Source organism: Labeo rohita, chromosome 15 (genome assembly GCF_022985175.1).
Source record: "Labeo rohita strain BAU-BD-2019 chromosome 15, IGBB_LRoh.1.0, whole genome shotgun sequence".
Taxonomy (NCBI): domain Eukaryota; kingdom Metazoa; phylum Chordata; class Actinopteri; order Cypriniformes; family Cyprinidae; genus Labeo; species Labeo rohita.
In genome coordinates, this window is record NC_066883.1 from 33,559,088 (window position 1) to 33,580,476 (window position 21,389).

The following is a 21,389-nucleotide window of genomic DNA, read 5'->3' on the forward strand; positions in this document are numbered from 1 at the left end:
ATTATATTATATTATATTATAATAACAAGTGTTTTAGTGGTATTTATATACAATTATATTATTCATTAACATTTTGAATGTTTTTGTTACATATATTTTTAGTTGTCATTTAAATTGTAGTTTAGTTTAAATTTTAGTGATTTATATTAAGTTTAGTACTTTATTTTAAGTGTTTTTAAGGCAAAAATAAGCTGTTTTGTTGTATTCCATACACTACCAGTCAAAAGTTTTTTTTAATGGTAAGATTTTTAATGTTTTTTTTTAAAGTCTCTTTTGCTCACCAAGCCTGCATTTATTTTATCCAAAATACAGCAAAAACAGATAAATTCAGAAATATTTTTTACAATTTAAATTTTATTTTTTTATTTGAATATTTTTTAAAATGTAATTTATTTCTGCGATCAAAGCTTAATTTTCAGCATCATTACTCCGGTCTTTAGTGCCACATGATCCTTCAGAAATCATTCTAACATGCTGATTTGCTGTTTAAGAACCTTATTTACCTTATTTAACATTGTTATTGGTATTATCAATATTTAAAACAGTTGAGTACATTTTTTTAGAATTCTTTGATGAATAGAAAGATCCAACGACCAGCATTTTTCTGAAATAAAAAGCTTTTGTAACATACACTATACCATTAAAAGTATAGAAATTAAAGAAGGGTAAAGAAATGATAGTATTAAGACATTTATCATGTCACAAAAGATTTCTATTTCAGATAAATGCTGTTCTTCTGAAAACATTCTGCTCAGCTGTACTCAACATAATAACAACAATAATTGTTAGAATGATTATTGAAGTAATGATGCTAAAAATTCAGCTTTAAAATCACAGGAATAAATTGCATTTTAAAATATATTTAGATAGAAAACAGGTATTTTAAATAGGAAAAAACATTTCAAAATTGTACTGCTTTTTGCTGTACTTAAGATCAAATAAATGGTGAGTAGATGAGACTTCTTTAAAATATCAAAAATCTTACTGGTCAAAAACTTTTGATTGGTAGTGTATGTGCAAAATGTTATATTTGTTGTTGTATCAATGGTATTTATTTTCTCTGCAGTGCCTGTAGGTGGCAGCACAGGGATTGGTCAACAAAATATGCAAAACAAGTGTTTTGTTGACATAAATTGTGTTTAACTATAATATTTACTGCTAATAAGGCAAAAAATGTTCTGTAAGGATTGAAAAAAAACACAACTACAAGATTTCCACAGATATTTTAATCCAGTCTTGTGTTCCACATATCAAAATAAAGACATTTCTTTTACAGATCAGTTTCCACTGTAGCTTGAAAACATTTGATTAGCGGCCTGTTTGCAGGAAACTGAATTACTACAATTCTTGTCCAGCCTTTCAGAGTTTAACAATCATGCTTTATACATATAATAATACAGTGAAAGCAGTCAGTCCTTTCTGATTGACAGACAGACAGTACATGTGCTATACAGTATAATCACCTACAGAGTAAAAATCACACAGTGTTGTGCCACCAATAGAATTGTGCTCATTTTTATTGCATAGATCTTCCTTCTCAAAAATAATCTAGTAAATAATCTATTTATTTATCTATATACTTTATTATTTACATCACTGTTAATGTTCAGCTCAATATTCGATCTCTTCATCCAAAAGTCCATTTCATGACTTCATAGTGAAAGAAAAAAAAATTGTCAGTAGGCACTTAATAGGGGTGTTAATGAATACTTTAAAGGTATAGTTCAAACAAAAATGAAAAGTCATTTTATTTTCACTGAGTGTCGAATAAGAAGAGCGCTGCAGGGATGATTTATTTTTGTAGGCCAAAACCCAGAAATGAGCATTTGAGCATGTCTGGTTTGTGAAGTCAATGGGTTTTTTTAATGGGTTTTTGCCTGAACTTAGGTCTGTGGTTAACAGCAACTAAAGATATTTGTACTTGCGTCATAAAAAAATCCACTAGTAATCCTTGTGATTTTTTTTAAAGCTTTTGCTTGTCTTCACGAGTGACTAAATGGGTCTACAGACGCTGATTGTGACTTTCATGGGGAAAGTTATAAATAAAGGCCCGAAAGAGCTGTTGGAAGTTTAAAAGTGATGACACTGAAGTCATGCGACCGTGGTGTCGTTTATTTAAAGCCTATGATTTAGCTTTTTACTTATTGCGTGTAAGAATAATAGCCTTTTGTTGGCCACCGACCTCAATTTATGCAATAATCCATGAAATGGTGGGAAAATGCTTTAGGGTTTTTTTGTCGAGGAAACCAGGGTAATGCAAACTTCCGGGTTGGCCTACAAAAAAATACGTCATCACTGCAACGCTCTATATTAATAAATGAACATCCACTGATGTGAATATGACACAATTGCAAGACAGGATCCCTAACATTCATGTATTTTGATAAAAATATCAGTGCTGGGTAGTAACTAATTACTACATTACATGTCATCTAGATTATATAATCAGATTCCAAAAATTAAGTACTTGTTATTAGATTACATTTTAAAATGCTCATAATTGGATTACAGTTACTTTTTAATAGATTATATGATTACATATTTACACAACGACAGTAAATTTTTAATTAATTGGTTCACGCTAATTCTTCTCTCTCTCTTAAATTTTACTTAAATTTTAAAATTCTTTTATACGTTTGGAAAGTCAATCATCAATAAATCACAAACTCTGTGTAGTTCATTTATGAATAATGAAGTCTTTTATGCTCATCGAAGTTCCATTATTTGATCAAAAAATTTACTTTAAAGTATAATTAATATACTTTAAAATAAAATTTATTTCTGTGATGCAAAGCTGAATTTTCATCAGCTATTACTCCAGTCTTCAGTGTCACATGATCCTTCAAAAATCATTTTAGTATGCTGAATTATCAATGTTGGAAACAGTTGTGCTGCTTAATATTTTCTGGAAATCTGTGATACTTTTTTCAGGATTCTTTGATTAATAAAAAATAAAAAAGAACAGCATTTATTCAAAATAGATAGTCTTTTTGCTATAATTTTTATCAATTGAACACATCCTTGCTTAATAAAAGTATTAATTTCTTTCAAAGAAAGAAAGAACAAACGTATTGACCTCAAACTTTGAATGGCAGTGTATAATGGTAGTGTTCCAAAGAGTTTGTGTTTCAAATAAATGCTGTTCTTTTTAATGTTTTATTCATCAAAGAATTCTAATATATATATATATATATATATAACAGGTTCCAAAATTGATAATAAAAGAGCATATTAGAGTGATTTCTGAAGGATCATGTGACACTTATGACTGGAGTAATGATGCTGAAAATTCAGCTTTGCATTACAGTAATAAATTCTATTTTAAAGTATATTAAAATAGAAAACTACTATTTTAAATAGCAATAATATTTCACAATATTACAGTTTTTTCCTGCATTCTTATATTATATTACATTTATCAAATAAATGCAGCCTTGATAAGTAGAAAAGGCTTTAAAAAAAAAACTGAACTTTTGACCAGCAGTGTATTTTAGGTCAAAAGTAATCTAAAAGTAATCAAAAAGTAGTCAGAATGTGTAATCCAATATGCTACATTACAAATGATCATTTCCATCATGTAATTTGTAATCAGTAACGGGCTACAATTTGTAAGTAATCTACCCAGCACTGTGTGTAGCGCTTTATAGGAGAAGTTCACTTCCAGAACAAAAATTTACAGATAATGCACACACCCCCTTGTCATCCAAGATGTTCATGTCTCTCTTTCTTCATATGTTTCTTGAGGAAAACATTACAGGAATTATCTCCATATAGTGGACTTCAATGGTGCCTCCAAGTTTGAACTTCCAAAATCCAGTTTAAATGCTATAAACGATCCCAGCCAAGGAAGAAGAGTCTTATCTACCAAAACACACAGTTATTTTCAAAGCAAATTGACAATTTATATACTTTTTAATCTCAAACGCCCATCTTGTCTACTTCTGTGTGAACTGTTTTTTTCTGGTTCAAGACAGTTAGGGTATGTCGAAAAACTCCCATGTTTTTTTTTTTCCCCAACTTCAAAATCGTCCTACATCGCTGCAGCAGTACCCACCCAGTGTTTACAAAGTGAACATGCAAAGAAGATCAAATGCCCTTTACAAAAAAAAAGATAAAACAGCAATGTAGGACGATTTTGAAGTTGAAGATGAACACGAGATTTTTCGACATACCCTAACTGTATTGACCTGGCTTACACAGATTACGCATGTGCATCATAGTATATAAAAAAAATATATAAATTGTCAATTTGTTTTGAAAATGACCGATCGTTTCGCTAGATAAGACCCTTCTTCCTCAGCTGGAATCATTTACAGCTCTTTGAAGCTGCATTTAAACTACATTTAAACTACATACCCAAAGTTTAAACTTTGGGGCACCATTGAAGTCCATTATATGGAGAACATTCCTGAAATGTTTTCCTCAAGAAACATAATTTCTTTGCGACTAAAGAAAGACATGAACATCTTGGATGACAAACGGGTAAGTAAATTATGTGTAAATATTTGTTCTGGAAATGAACTTATCCTTTAATAATTTATATTTTGAAAACGCCCAAGTAACGAATAAACTTAATGGTGTCAGTGGATTCAGGGTGAAGATGGTCAGTTACAATCATAAAATATTGGAGAAATATTGAAAAACAAGATCTTAAACAGCCGTCACTCATCTGTGTTGCTCTGGAAAATGCAAGTGTGTCCGTAGCAGCAAAAATGATTTTGATGGGTTTCTAACGGGACGGGGTGATGTATCAGATCATAACTAACTGAGGTTGTCTTTTGGGCTAAAAAGTCATAAACTGGAGGTTGTGTTGTGAATGAAATGCCCTCTTCATGAGCAGAGAATTCTTATTAATCATACACCCTTGCATAAAAATAAACCACTGCTACTCTACTCGGTCACTGCCTTCTCCGTTGATTTGAACCACTACATGCTCTTTCTCCAGTGCGTCACTGGTGTGTGTGTTTGGGAGCGTGAGCGGACAGGGCTGCGTGTCAAAATACCGCATGCTTTCGGCTTTGCTCCGGCCTTTTCCGTGCCGAGACGTCACCTTGGCGAAGCAGCTGCCGTACTGGATCTCGTCGGACAGGTAGGATGTTCTCTTATGGTAGCCGGAGCCTGTGCTCTCCTGAGAAGCAGTGAGGAACACCACCAACTCGAAATGTTTGGTGTTTGGGACATTGTTTAGAGGGCTGGATGGAGTTAGAGGGTGATAAAAGGTCAGAGGTGACAGGAAAAGAGGGCAAGGTCGTGGCCCCAGGTTATCGACGCTAAATTCCATTGCGGTTTGGTGGAGTTCGTGATCGTCACGCTCTTCGTAGAGAACGGCGCTCACGCACACGTCTACTAGTGGCCTTGGAAGCAGGTTACAGACGCGGAACATCAGGCAACGTTGACCTTTGACCTCACATACTACAGCCTGAGGGCTGAATAGGATACCACCGCAGCGCTTTTGAGGGCGGGAGAATTTAGCCACGAATGCACCTGAGAAGTGACAAGGAAAAAATTGGAATTAAATCAAGAATGAAAAGGAACTGAAATAATAAAAAAAAAAGGTAAATGAAACTGCTAAATAAATTACTGAATAAAGAAAGTATTTATATCGATAACAACAATAGAAAATTTATATTTAATTTAATTTAATTTAATTTAATTTAATTTAATTTTCATCTGAACAAACTTTGCCACAAATGCACCTGAGAAGTGACAGAAAAGAAAAGAAAAAAATTGGAATGAAATTAAGAATGAAAGGGAACAGAAATAAAAAAAGGTCATTAAAACTGCTAAATGAATTACCGAATAAAGAAAGCATTTATATTGATCATAACAACAATAGAAAATTATTTTATTTTATTTTATTTTATTTTCATCCTTTAAAAACTTGAGAAGTGACAGAAAAAAAAAGAAAAAAATGGAATGAAATCAAGAATGAAAAGGAACTGAATAAAAAAGTAAATAAAGCGGCAAAATAAATGACTGAATAAAGAAAGTCTTTATATTGATAATAACAACAATATAAAATTGATTGATTTATTTAATTTTATTTTATTTTATTTTTAATTTGAAAAACTTTGCCACAAATGCACATGAGATAGGATGGGAAAAATAGGATGAACATATGTAAAAGGAAATGAGAAAAAAAAAAAAAAGAAAACCACAAAATAAATAAATAAATAAATAAATAAGGTAAAAAAAAGATGACTTTAATAATAATAATATTAGAAAATGTGTATACAATAATGATAATAAAAATATATATGTTATAAATATTTTATGTATTTCTCTAGGTAGACAAACCTTGCCACGAATGAGAGATAAACTGAATGTTAGGAATTAAAATAGCACAGGTTTGACTAGTTCACATGAGTAGTCAGTCTTTGTTGGTAGATTCTGTGTTTTTTTCTGCATTTTTTTTCTCCATTGACACCCAATACATTTTTGTAAGCAAATGTTTCATTATATTATAGTAATTTGTGTATGGACTTTCCCCCTGTCTGCTGTCTTTAAAATCAAAGCACTGGATATTTGCTGTAAAAGAGTGATTAGTCACATGACATCTACAGCTCAGCTGTTGCCAAGTCCTCAATTTCCCCTTTATGTTAGCACTATTGCAACGGGTTGTTTTTCATGTATAATGTAATATTTAGCCCCTGGAATGCTAATTTTACTGAGGAAACCCCACCAAAAAAAAAGTGTATTTTAACCCCTTTTACTGGGGGGCCCACCTTGAAACGCAATTGGGCTAGTTTTGGGCTAGTTTTGAGTAGCAAAACTTTGAGGGAGGGTTTTATTGTGAAAACCTGGCAACCCTGGACCTGTCTGCAGAACTCAGTGCAGTTGAGCCAAGATGGCAGCATGCAGATTGTGTACTTCACCTGGGCCACCAATAAAGAAACTGCCATGAAGATGAATGGGAATGTTAATAGATAGCAGGTATTTCAGACCCTCTTCATAACATTGCAATCTTGGAAAGTTCATGCTGCTTGTTTCTGGCTGCATTTGTCAATTCACTTACAATGTTTGCGTTTATTGGTTGCATAATAAACTAAAACTCTAGGATCAAGTACCACTGATTTCAGTGCATACTGTTACATCTATTTTCTAGTTTAGTAGCATGACATCTACAGGTCCTTTTGCATTGCCTCAGTACCATGATTGTTTGCTATACAAAGCCAGAATTGTGATGAGTTTACATTCACCCTATAGTTGAGAGGCAAAGTACTCGTGATAAGTTTTATTTAAAATATACTATTCAAAGAGTCTTTTACTGGTGCTTTGCTTAAAGCATGTGAACTCAGTCCCATGACTTGACTGTACATATATTTTAAGTCGTTATCTAGGTCATTGTGAGATTTTCTGAGGTAACGTATTGGGAAAAAACATATTTTCAGAATATATGTTGACTTTAAGACTTTAAGTTACAGTTTGGCTCACATATAAACAGGGGAACGTGCTGAAAAAGTCAACAGATATAGTATATGATGATATATGGAAATGCATGATTTATGTGCTTATTCTATATGTTCTCTGGCTTAAAAGCAGTTTAACATCCTTAATGAAAAACCCATATACCATAGCTGTTTAGGCTTTAATGGAATATTCCAGGTTCAGCAATATATGTGATATATATTATACTACATACAGTGTGTGTGTGTGTATTTGTGTGTGCATGTGTGCACATGCATAGGTGCATACACAGTTTTTTTTTTTTAACTCTTCTCTAAGTATTTTTTTTATAACATTTTATAACATTTCTGTACATCCAAAAATGATGATTTGAGGTTTTGCTAATAATTTTAATAAAGCATTAGCACATCAAAAAAGAAAAAAGGTTTGAATTTGAATTTTATAGAATGAAACTAAATGAAAATAGGAATTAAAAGTAACTAAAATAAAAACTGCAAATAGAATTATTTAAATAAAAATTTATCAAAACTATATCTGTAAATTGCTATGTAAAAGCTATAGTAAAACAGTAAAATAGTATTTTTTTAGAAAATAGAATAAAATGGAATTAAAATAAAACTGCAAATAGAATAATGTAGAAAATAGAAAATTAGAATTTTAATAAAATAAAATAAAATAAAATATAAAATAAAATAAAATAAATGAACATTAGAACTGTTACATTGGCAGCTTACTAAAGTTATTATTATTTTTCTTATTTGAGTTTTAGTGAATGAAATTACTAAAACTGAAACTGAAATTATAGCTTCATAGAAAAAAAGAAAAACAAACAAACAACAAAAAATCAAATAACATAACAAAATTATGAAAAAATTATTTACTAAAAAATTACTAAAATGGAAATAAAAATTAATCAAAGCTAAAAAACCCTAAAAAAACTAAAAAAGACTATTATAAATAACAAAAGCATATAAAATTACTAAAACTAAATTACTAAATTACTAAAACCAAACTGAAACTAAACATATAAAAATTAATTTAAAATAGAAATGTAAAATATATATGAAATACAATGAAAATAGAAAATTTGAATTTTGAATTTTAGAAAATAGAATAAAATGGAATTAAAATAAAACTGCAAATAGAATAATTTAGTAAATAAATAAAAAATAATAAATGATTACTTGCTTAATTACTGTGTGTGTGTGTGTGTGTGTGTGTGTGTGTGTGTGTGTGTTTGTGTATATATATATATATGTGTGTGAGTGTATATATATATATATATATATATATATATATATATATAAATTTCGTCAAGACAAATAATATACAACTATACAAGAGTTATTGTAAATGCTTTTATAAAATTATTAGATAACATTTGTGCTTTTAAATTCTCACTGTAACTTTTTTCTTTTTTTAATGCAGCCTTGATTTTTTATTTTATTTTTTTTAATAATTAAATAATGCCAGGTGCTTGTCAGTTAAGCTTAACTTGTATTGAATCTGGAACATTCCTATAAAATAAACCATTTTAAACTCTTCATATTTAAAGTTATATGTCTTCTATAGATTTCATGCGTATTTCTACAGTGAAGTAGAAGACTGTGGTGTGTACCAGTGATGAAGGCCTCCAGCATGAGTCCCAGCAGCATTTGCAGGGCGAGCAGCGCTATGGCGGTCGGACAGTCAGCGTTGGGATACATGGTACCGTACCCGATGGTCAGCTGCGTCTCGAGGGCGAAAGAGAAGGCAGCGGTGAAGCCCGTCACGTGTTTGACGCACAGCACGTGCCCAGGCGGTGGGGAGTCGTGGTCGGCCACATCCAGGTCTCCGTTGACACGGGCGAGCAGGTACCACAACACCGCAAACAGCAGCCAGTGAAGCAGGAAGGAGCCGCAGAATGCCAGCACCACCCATCGCCACCGCAGCGCCAGCCACGTCCCCCACATGTCCCGCAGGGCCCCGAACCACGTCTCTCTGGAGCCTGGGGCACTGCCCTGCATCAGGCTCCGTCCGTCCTTGCTGACCAGCCGCTGACGGTGAGGTTTGACCATCAGGGGGGAGGAGGCGGCCTTTTGGTCGCTGGTAGTGCTTGTCATGGTGATGGAAAGTTGGGAAGCGGCTGGCACCTGGAAAGGTGAGCAAAGAACACCTGATATCAGCTACACATGCTGCATTTCTACACTTTTGCATATGAAAATCTGATGTTCGTGAAGGGAATGTTCACCTCAAAAAATTTAAATGAAATTTCAAACACGCATCAATCCAAACCTGTTATGAAAGGGATATTTTGAAGAATTTTTATGCAGATGTATTATGCTCCAAACTTTTATTTGTAAGGAAACAGGCCTAAATTTTATTAATTAGTGGAATATTTAATAAAATAAAATAAAATAAAATAACTGTTAAAAATCATTTTTGGCAATTGAAATCAAATGAAATGTTATATATAGATGTAAAACCTAAAATAAATAATAAAAATAAATAAGTAAATACATAAGAACAGTTGCATTGGCAACTAACTTAAATGTATTTTTTAAAAAATTAAGATTTAGTAAATAAAATTAATGAAACTAAAACTGAAATTAAAGCTTTTAAAAAATAAAATTAAAACTGAAGCTAAAACAAAAATAAAAAACATTCAAAGCTATACATAAATATTTGTGTGTTTGTATACAATAATAGAATTAATAGAATGACAATACAAAATTTTAATTTTGAATTTCAGAAAATAGATTAAACTGAACTAAAATAAAATAAAAAAAACTGCGAGTAGAATTATTTAACTAAAAGTAAATCAAATATATATATATATATTTTGTAAAAAAACAAAAACAAAACAAAAACAAACAAACAAACAAAAAAACCTCATATAAATGACAAAAGCACTTAACAAAATTACTAAAATTAAATTAATAAAACTGAAACTGAGATAATAAAAACTAATTTAAAATATAAATAAATAAACAAAAAATGTGTGTGTATATATATATATATATATATATATATATATATATATATATATATATATATATATATATATATATATATATATATATATATATATATATATATAATAAAATGGAATTAAAATAAAAGCTGCAAATAGAGTAATTGAATAAATAAATACAAATAATAATAAATTATTGCTTGGTCATATAGTTAAAAATAAAGTTTCACTAAATAAATTACTAAAACTGAAACTTAAATAAACACTTTATAGAAAAAAGTGCCAAAAAATCATAAAATTCTGAAAATTAAATTACTAAACATTTACTAAAATGGAAATAACATTAATCAAAGCTATACAGAATTATAAAATAAATAAAAGCTCACTATAAATGACAAAAACACATGACAAAAGATAATAATAAATTTAAATTTATTTAAAATAAATTTTAAAAAGATCATTTAAAATATGATTAAATCTTATGATAATACTACTTCAGTCAAAGCTATTGTATTGCTTTTAGGAAAGAAAAAAAAAAAAAGTAAAATATAACTATTATATACATATATTTTATATAACTATACTTTTATATTGCATTTGTTTCCTTTCTGGGCAGCTGTCATAATAGAAAAAGATTCTCGTTTTGGCCTGTAATACATGAAGTGTAATAACGACTTTCGGTCGTGAACTTTAACGATTTTCGGATGTACTATTCCTTTGACATTTTAACCAGCAGTATGAACATTAGTCACCTGTGTTATTATAGTGGAAGGGAAGGCAGATATGTTGTGTAGTGTGTGTACTTCTGCACCGATGTGGCTGCCAGGTGATTTAATTGGTGATGTTTCTCAGTGGGGTGTGTGTGTGGAAAGGACAGCAGGAATGTGTGTTTAATCCGCTCTTTTTTTGCGCTGTCTCTCTCTCCACCAGACAACTGCGAGTAATTAGTCTGACACTAAAAAGCAAAGCACTGTAATAATAATAAAAGGAAAAAAAGAACTGCAGTAGCACAATGTTTTTTTCAACGTGTCACGCCGCTCAATGATATTAGGTTGTGTGCTAGAGAACCTGACAAAGACTAGTGTACCGGTCCCTTGTATAACAAGTTAAATGTGTCTGTAAATATTATACAGGCACGTTAAATGAAAGTGCCTGAGTGTAAGGGTTTATGGATGCCAATGCTTCAGGTTAAACTGTAAATAAGAGGAGAGTGTCACATTTTCATTTGACAAATGTTAACTTGCCCTCCGGCTTCTCTCCCGGTGAGGAGAGGGAATGTTCCACTTCAGGATGTTTTCTTAATGGGGGGAAATTTGCTGGCTGAAGATGAGTGAGGTTTGCTTTAAATCTTCACATTCTAGGATATCGTGACTTGACCTTGATCCCCGCCAGGGGTTAAATTGGGATTTTGGGGTTAGGAAATCCCTATAAATCTGACAGTGTTTCTGGTGAACTTAGAGGAGATATGAAATGACAGTTTCAATGTAGGGAATGTACTTTGTGATATTACTACATACATTTACTGGAAACAAAAAATAATAATAGTTAGGGAAAAGAACGAAAATAAAATACATGATTAAATTATGCTTACCTAGGCTACATATATTTGATCAAAATACAACATTGTGACACATTATTAAAAAAAAAAAAAAAACTATTTTCTATTTAAATGCATTTTTAAAATGTAAAAATGTATTCCTGTGATAGCAAATTTCCAAATTTCCAATTTAAAGTCTTTAGTGTCACATGACCCTTCAAAATTCATTTTAATATGCTGATGTGGTGCACAGGAAACATTTCTTGTTATTATCAATGCTGAAAATAGTTGTGCTGCTTCATTTTTATTTTTTATTTATTTATTTATTTTAAAAGTTTTATTGATAGAAAGTTCAAAAGAAAAATATTTATTAGAAATAATTTGACACGTGAATAAAAGTATTATTTCTTAAAAATGATTCTGTAAATGAGCCCAAACTTTTAAATCATTAATAATTAAATTGCATAATTATTAAATTATATGATTAAAACAAATGAAAATTGTATATATTTCTTTTATTTTATGTAAATATTTATAATTTAAATTAACATTTATTTATTTATTTATTCATTCATTCATTCATTCGTTTTTGAGATTTCAAGTTTAAGTGTTTATATAAATATATATTTAGCTTTTAACAAAAAGCTGTCGTTAACAAAAACAGCAATGGAACAGACACAAAAAAAAATAATTTATCATATTTTTATCATATAATACTTTTATCATCTATTTCATTATATATGAAAGATTTTCCATAAATTTTCATTCAGTATATTCTGTAATTACATCAAATCTAGCACAAATTTTATTATTTATTTAATTTTATTTTTTATATTTTTATAATTATCATAATGATGAAACTTTTTCTATAAATTTTCATTCAGTATATTCCATAATCTGGCACTATTTTTATTATTTTATTTATTTATTTTTTTTCTTTTCTTTTCTTTTCTTTTTTTTTTTTATTTTACATTTTTATTACACACTAAATTATTAAATTTTTATTAAATACTAAACATTAAATTACATTTATATTAAACAGCATTTTGCTTCTCAAGTAAATATGCCTTGATTTATTTATTTATTTATTCATTCGTTTTTGAGATTTCAAGTTTCAGTGTTATATATATTTAGCTTTTCTTTTCTTTATTTTATGTAAATATTTATAATTTAAATTAACATTTATTTATTTATTTATTTATTCATTCATTCATTCATTTGTTTTTGAGATTTCAAGTTTAAGTGTTTATATAAATATATATTTAGCTTTTATTTCCTAATTTAAATGACCAAAATATTTGAACAGTTTTAATTGTCGTTAACAAAAACAACAATGGAACAGACACACAAAAAAATAATTTATCATATTTTTATCATATAATACTTTTATCATCTATTTCATCATATATGAAAGATTTTCCACAGATTTTCATTCAGTATATTCTGTAATTACATCAAATCTAGCACAAATTTTATTTTTTATTTAATTTTATTTATTTATATTTTTTATAATTATCATAATGATGAAACTTTTTCTATAAATTTTCATTCAGTATATTCCATAATCTGGCACTATTTTTATTATTTTATTTATTCATTTTTCTTTTCTTTTCTTTTCTTTTTTTTCTTTTCTTTTTTTTTATTTTACATTTTTATTAAACACTAAATTATTAAATTTTTATTAAATACTAAACATTAAATTACATTTATATTAAACAGCATTTTGCTTCTCAAGTAAATATTCCTTGATGTATTTATTTATTTATTCATTCGTTTTTGAGATTTCAAGTTTCAGTGATATATATATTTAGCTTTTATTTCCTAATTTAAATTGCCAAAAAATTTTAACCGTTTTAATTGTCATTAACAAAAACAAACAAAAACAACTTTAGGATAATATAAAAAAAGAAAAAAAAAATCTTTTATCATAGATTTTCCATACATTTTTCATACATTTTCATTCAGTATGTTCCGTAATTACATCAAATCTAGCACCAATTATATTATTTATTTATATTATATTACTGGTTATTTATTGGTTATTATTTATTATATATTATATTTATTATATATATTACTTCTAGTTATACTACAATATACTAGAATATTATACTAGACATTATTATACTAAACACCAAGACAAAGAAAAGGGGGTGGGGGTTTTGGGAGTACAAAAAACTGCTGAACTGCTGAACTGAGTTAGTTATTTAGTTAGTTAGTTCGTTTATTTGATGTCTGTCAGAAATGAGGACACACTAATTGCAAATATTAATTAGACTGACAAAATGCTAAAAATTACTTTTTTTCTCTCTTCAGTCTGAGGTACCAGAACACCATCCCAGATCACTGGCCCAAAATAACCCCTGCTCCCTTTCCATGAAGCATGCTTTTGATTAGACAAGGCCGTGAACATTTTCTGTATATCTTAACCTAAACTTCATGAGAGAATTCATCACATGATAAATCACAGTAGACCGTAGCCATGTGCGTGTTTGCGGCGCACGTTACTCATGTGATCAGAGCTGGCCACAGGGCGATAAAAACACATCTCTCTTTATGTGTCCTGTTCCACAGATTAACTCCTAGCTAATGATGTCAACGCTACGTTTAGCATAGCACAGTCTGTGGACATCTGATGCTACACTTCAGCTCCATATGTATAAATGCCATTCATTTACACAGACAGAGTCATTGCTACTTAACCATATTATTGCTTGTCTTTATATGAGATTTCATTAACGTATGAATGATGGGCTTTCAGCTGATGGCATGATGTACAGATGGAACTAAGTTTGTATGAGAAATTGATTTTATAAGCATGCACATTTTTTCTTGTATACACTGCAAAAATGTATTTTGTCTTGTTTTTCAGTAAAAATAATATCTAATAATAATATATTTAGCTGAGAAGCAAAATGACATACAATAAGGAGTCTTGCAAAATGTCTTAAAATTAAATGAGTTTATACTTAAAATTATAAAATATATCTGCCAGTGTGGTTATAAACAAACTTAATTCAATTTTTCTGACCCCACTGGCAGATTCTTGTTTTAGGCCTGAATTTGCTTAATTTTTTCAGACTTATTAAACTTACTTTCTTAAGTAGTTTTGCTTCTCAAGTATTCATGACTTGATTTAGTATTTTAATATCAAGTATTTGAATTGAAAAACAACACAAAAATACTGAATAAGAATTTGAGTTTTTTGCAGTACATCTAATCAAATTAAATATTCAGACATATTTTAGATGCTACCACGTGACTGTACGTTAAATTGTGGTCAAGACATTTCTGTTTTCTGGGATGTCCAGGGTAAATTTTTAAAAATGTATATGAATATTTGATTTTAAAAACTAAAGTATGTAGTTTAAGTTAAATCTAGCCTAAAACATAATTCTCTTTTAATTCATAATGAACATAATTATGAATGATTTTCCATAAATTTTCATTCTGTATATTCCATAATCTGGCACTATTTTATTTTATTTTATTTTATTTTATTTTATTTTATTTTATTTTATTTTATTTTATTTTATTTTATTTTATTTTATTTTATTTTATTTTATTTTATTTTATTTTATTTTATTTATAGTTTTATGTTTTTATTAAACACTAAATTATTGCATTTTTAATAAACGCTAAACATTAAATTACATTTATATTAAACAGCAATTTGCTTCTCATGTAAATATGTCTTGATTTATGAATGTTTAAGTATTTGAATTGAAAAACAAGACAAAAATACTGAATAAGAATTTGAGTTTTTTTGCAGTACATCTAATCAAATTAAATATTCAGGCATATTTTAGATGCTACCATGTGACTGTACATTAAGCTGCTGTCAAGATATTTGTGTTTTCTGGGATGTCTAGGTAAAATTTTTAATTACAAATTTTAATTTAAATACAAATTAATTCAAAATTTGATTTTAAAAACTAAAGTATGTAGTTTGAGTTAAATCTAGCCTAGAATGTAATTTTCTTTTAATTTATAATTATCATAATGATTTTCCATAATTTTTCATTCAGTATATTCCATAATCTGGCACTATTTTTTATTATTTTATTTATTATTTTATTTTATTTTATTTATAGTTTTACATTTTTATTAAACACTAAATTATTACATTTTTAATAAACGCTAAACATTAAATTAACATTTATATTAAACAGCATTTTGCTTCTCAAGTAAATTTGCTTTGATTTATGAATGTTTAGATATTTGTACTGGAAAACAAGACAAAAATACTGAATAAGAATTTGAGTTTTTTGCAGTACATCTAATCGAATGAAATATTTAAGCATATTTTCAATGATACCTCGAGATTTTAAACAGAATCATGATACATTTAGCAAACAGGGCTTTTTACACACATATATTTATATTAAATTGTAGTCAACATATCCGTCTGTTTGCTGTGACGTCTAGGTTAAATTCTGACAAATTACTTGAAAATTAGATTTTAAAAACTAAAGAATGTAGTTTGTGTTAAATCAGGTCAAGATTTGATAACGTAATTTTCTCTGCATTTCAGGGTTTGTTTTTCTAGCAGTATTTTAATTTCTTTGATTTCTTTTTTCCCTTTCATCAGTCATATCTTTGATTGACATCTTGCAATTATTAAGCTACCTCAATGACACCTCACCTTGTGAATGCTTACTTTGACACATGAGAAACAACAGCACAACAATGAGTAGCTGATTCCTGGATATAAGATTAACCTGGACCTTTGTGTGTGTGTGAGAGAGAGAGAGAGAAAGAGAGAGAGAGAGAGAGAGTTTGAGATGGTGCTGTCAGTTACTGTAAGCACTGTATCTGAACTTTAGCACATGTCGTGCATGGTTTACTTGTGTGAACTTCAAGCTGAATTAGAATGGAAAAAATGTGTCTTGTTTCGGTGACTTTAGTTACGAGTTTAACCAGAGATTTGGTCTGATTAAAACTGAGTGACTCTCCACTGCACACAGTTCAATGTGTCAGAGTGCAAATGAGTCTGGTGTGCTCATGGGTAAATGATTATTTTGTGTGTGTGTGTGATGAGAGTCAAAAAAGAGAAAAGAATATTTCAAAGACCGTATTTTATATGTCCTTGCCACTTTTTGTGAGAAAAATGGTTTGTCTCTTCTCCAAAATGCCTAAAAGCACCATAAAATCACTATAAAAGTTGTCCATATTATTCATACACTACATTCATAGTCATATGATAGCTTTGTGTGAGAAATAGAGCAAAATTTAACCATATTTGGCAGAAGGGAAGACTTGAGTTTCAATCTTTATACAGTGCAAGAGTCATATGGGCTAATTTTATGGTATTTTTATTTTTGTATTAGTATTTTCAGGCCTGGATGGATATATATATATATATATATATATATATTTTTTTTTTTTTTTTTTTTTTATGCAAAAAATCATTCCATGGAGATATTTTGTACATTTTTTTTGTATTATTTTATTTTATTTTATTTATAGTTTTTTGTTTTTTTTTTAATCAGAATCAGAATTTGTATTTATGTATTTATTTATTCATGAAGATAATTTGTAAATTTCCTAACGTAAATATATCAAAACTTAATTTTTGATTAGTAATATGCATTGCTAAGAAATTAATCTGGACAACTTTAAAGGCGATTTTCTCAAAATTGAGATTTTTTGCACCCTCAGATTCCAGATTTTCAAATAGTTTTATCTCAGCCAAATATTGTTCTATCCCAACAATGGAAATCTTATTTATTCAGTTCTCAAATTTTTTAAAAATCGACCCATATGACTGGTTTTGTTGTCCAGGGTCACATATTGGAAGGATAATAAGGTTATTAAAGGATGACAATTTTTCTATTGGGTGAACTTTTCTTTTAAGAGAAAAAAGCTGATGTTATAAAATGCATCCTTGGTGACTAAACAATAATTCACAAGCACACACACAAACCCAAACACTGCCCTGTGAAGATCCGGATGCTGATTTGTTTTCTATAGAGCATTTGTCTGCCTAGACTGTGATTAGTCATGGTCACCCAAGGAAAAATATCATCTATTTCTCGCTTCCAGGTATAAATCTTATCTAATAATTTCTCTAACAGAGCATAAAACTCACACACACAGAGTTTTCTACTCACCAAATTCTCTCTTTGGGGTTTATTAGGGACTCCTCAGTGTTTTTTCGACGGAGCGTGAAACCTTCAAGCGGGATCTAGAACGTGAGGAACCGTAGATCCTCGGCCAGGGTGTAAAACCAATCCAGAGCCTTCTGCAGGAGACACCAAAGAGTCAGACGCACTGATGGACTCCAACAAACACACACATACAATGAAGAGAGCCGGCCCTGAAACTCATTGGTCACATTACTCAGCATGTGGCCAATTAGGAGTGCTTGAGAGAGGAGGAGAACACCTAGAGTCACTTCTGTGTGTGTTTGTGTGTGTGTTTGTGTGATGAAAGGAACAGTACAGTAGCTTGTCTTTCTAACCCATCTTTCTGAAACCACTTGATATAACTGATAAACTTCTCTCAACCTAAAAGTTTCTTTCGGCTAAGGGTTGAAAAGAGATTTTGCTGGTCAGCCTGTTTTTGTTGGTCAGCATGAGTGTTTCTGCATGAGTGCTTGTGTTAATGCTTACATAATATCTCTCATTTGCAGGAAAGGGTCGCACTTTTCACATTGCCGATGACAGTTGGATGGCCTTGTGATTACATTTAATTGTTCACTGCAAAAAAACTTAATTTTGGTCTTGATTTCAGGTAAAAATATCAATGAAGTGTCAAAAATGAAGTAAAATGACAATAAAAAGTCTGCAAAATGTATCAAACATAAGTGAGTTTATGCCTAAAACAATGCAAATATCTGCTAATGAGGTTGAAACTAAACGTAATTTAAAGGGAAAGCAAGAATATTTTTCTGGCCTGTTTTTTTTTGAGAAAAAGGGTCTGTATCTGCTCCAAAATGACTAAAAGCAAAAAAAAAAATTACTTGCTTATCTAGTAAATGCATCTTAATTAAAGAATTTTTAGATACAAAAATGTAAGATAAGCCTTTTTTGCAGTGAGCACTATAAAATTAATATAATTGTTTAGTTATTATTTTTTTTGCTAAAGAAAATGGTGCTTGGTGCCCAATGACATCAGTGTTGACTAATTCAAAGGGAAAACAAGTTTTTTTTTTTTTTTTGACCCCACTGGGGTATTTATTTCTATTTTAAAGGCCTGAATTTGCTTAATTTTAATAAATTTGATATTTAAAAAAAAAAATCTTTTTTAATAATTTTGATAATTTGAATTAAACAAAAATATTTTTAGTTTTAGTTATTTAGAATTTTAGTTTCAGTTTTTGAGATTTCAAGTTTCAAGTTTTCCGTCTAATTTGTCTAATTTATGTTTTATTTTCTAATTTAAATAACCAAAAAAATTGTAACGGTTTTAATTGTGATTAACAAAAACAAAAATGGAACAGACACACATTTAGGATAATATTCATGAAAGATTTTCCATAAATTTTCATTTAGTATATTCCGTAATTAAACCAAATCTGGCACCATTTTTATTTTATTTTATTTTTTAAATTAATTTAATTTAATTTTATTTTATTTTATTTTACACATTTTAATTAAACATAAAGCAAGACAAAAATATTTTGTCCAAAATGTTCGAATGTTAAAATAAATACCACCTCTCATTGTGTCAGTCACGTTTCACTGCCTCTGAAACTTTCATCCATCATAAAAAAAGAGCCACCGTAAAGGTCTGTGCGTGACAAATTTTGAGAAATACGAAAAAAGCATATGAAAATTTCAGACTCAGTGTGCAAGGACCTCAAGATTTTTTTTTTTTTTTTTTTTTTTTTTTTTTGCAGTGTTGTTGCTTTTTCATAATTAAGATACTTTAATTAAGTATTAACTTTCTTTTAAACCGTTTTTTCTAACTGCATTGCTTGAACAGCTCAGATCATTTGGTTTTGCTAGAAACATCTGACAAGAAATATTTTCATGTTGAGTTCATATTGAGATCTTTGACTTTTGATTGCAGTCAGCAGGAACTCTAAATGACTCTACATGTAACTTTACTGTGGTCTTTTTCCTCAGAAATAAAATATGAGAAGCTCCAAAGTTCCCATTTAATCTCAGTACCATCTAGAAGAAACAACTGAGATATCCAAGATTGATGCAAGACCACGCTAGAACATTTTAACACTGGTAAGTAACCACAGACAGAATTGCACTGTCAGTAAAATGCTAATAAATTATATTTCTGGTAGTGATGTGAGGCTAATTGTCAAATTTCCAAATAAAAATAGTTGCCTGTGGGAAACTCTAGTGTCGTAATAGGGCCAGCTTATCTAAATGAGAGCTCCACACAAACGTAAGCATAAAAATATCAACAAATAAATGAATGTTTCATGGTGGTTTATGAACAGCTTCCCTCAGGCCAAGGCAGGCTCATCATTTTCTGTGAGTTGGCATTTGAATACAGAATGGTTGCAACACACAGCTGACAGCCTCAGTTCATCTCAATGATAAGAAATCTGAAGGTCTTCACTGTGAATTAGATAATAGATAACAGCTAAAAGCTAGCTACATTTTGTGGCTTGCTAGAGAGCAAACAATGGTGTTCACTTACAGCCACTTTGAGGGGAATATACCACTGATATATTTATATATAAATGACTTCTTTGTCATTCTTCAACGTTTACTCATGATTAAAGGGATGTTTCACTCAAAAGATCTGTCATTATTTACTCGCTCATGTTGTTTCAAACTTCTGTGACTTACTTTTTTCTGCAGAGCAACTCTTGAAAACTTTCGAAGATCGTTCAGTCTGGTTTCTTCCTTGAAAGTGTTGGTCACACAAAAGACATAAGGGTAAGTGAAAGATATTTAGACATAAAACGAACTGAAACTGCATAAAAAGATCCTGTTTAGGAGTTCACATACCGCGTGTTGCCTCCTCGAGCATCAATGAGCGTTCACAGCCTTTGTGATAGTTGTGCAGTCTCTCAATTGTCCTGAGGCGAAGCTGGGCCTCCACATCTTTGAGCGCTGTGAGGAGAACTCAGACGTGCAGAGCATGCAAGGCACCGAAGAACTTACACGACCTGGAGGTTTGTTGTCAACGGCTGTTGTTTATGAGCTTTACGGTTTATTCATGTGAGAGAATGTTAATGGATGTCTGAAGGGTTTTGGGATATTTGATCATCAGGTATGGGAAGTCAGAACAGCCAAGCTTGCTAAATAAGCTAAAACTCTACAAGTAGAAAAAAAAATATTTTAAATATTTGAGTAATTTTAGTTATTTAAAAAAAAAAAAAAATAGCATTGTTTAAAAAAAAAATATATATATATATATATATTTGTAAGTATTTTAACTAACTTGTACTAATAATAGAGTAACATTCTATTAAGTATTGTGCTTAATTTGGCACTAAAATAAAATTTTGCAATATGTGTATGCCATTTTTTTTTCTTTCATTGTCATTTTCATAAAAATTAAGCACCCTCCTATTTT

At 29.7% G+C, this 21,389-nt stretch overlaps 1 protein-coding gene across 1 annotated transcript; it reads right to left on the reverse strand.

Annotated features, from left to right (window-relative positions):
• Positions 1-77: 77 nt before the first annotated feature.
• kcnj13 (potassium inwardly rectifying channel subfamily J member 13) lies at positions 78-21,077 on the reverse strand. The gene is made up of 5 exons (XM_051128858.1): positions 20,819-21,077; positions 20,657-20,713; positions 18,011-18,141; positions 9,026-9,539; positions 78-5,484 (listed from the first exon to the last, which is right to left on the reverse strand). The coding sequence occupies exons 4-5, from the start codon at positions 9,507-9,509 to the stop codon at positions 4,886-4,888; spliced, it is 1,083 nt and encodes a 360-aa protein (XP_050984815.1). The 5' UTR covers positions 9,510-9,539; positions 18,011-18,141; positions 20,657-20,713; positions 20,819-21,077; the 3' UTR covers positions 78-4,885.
• Positions 21,078-21,389: the final 312 nt, after the last annotated feature.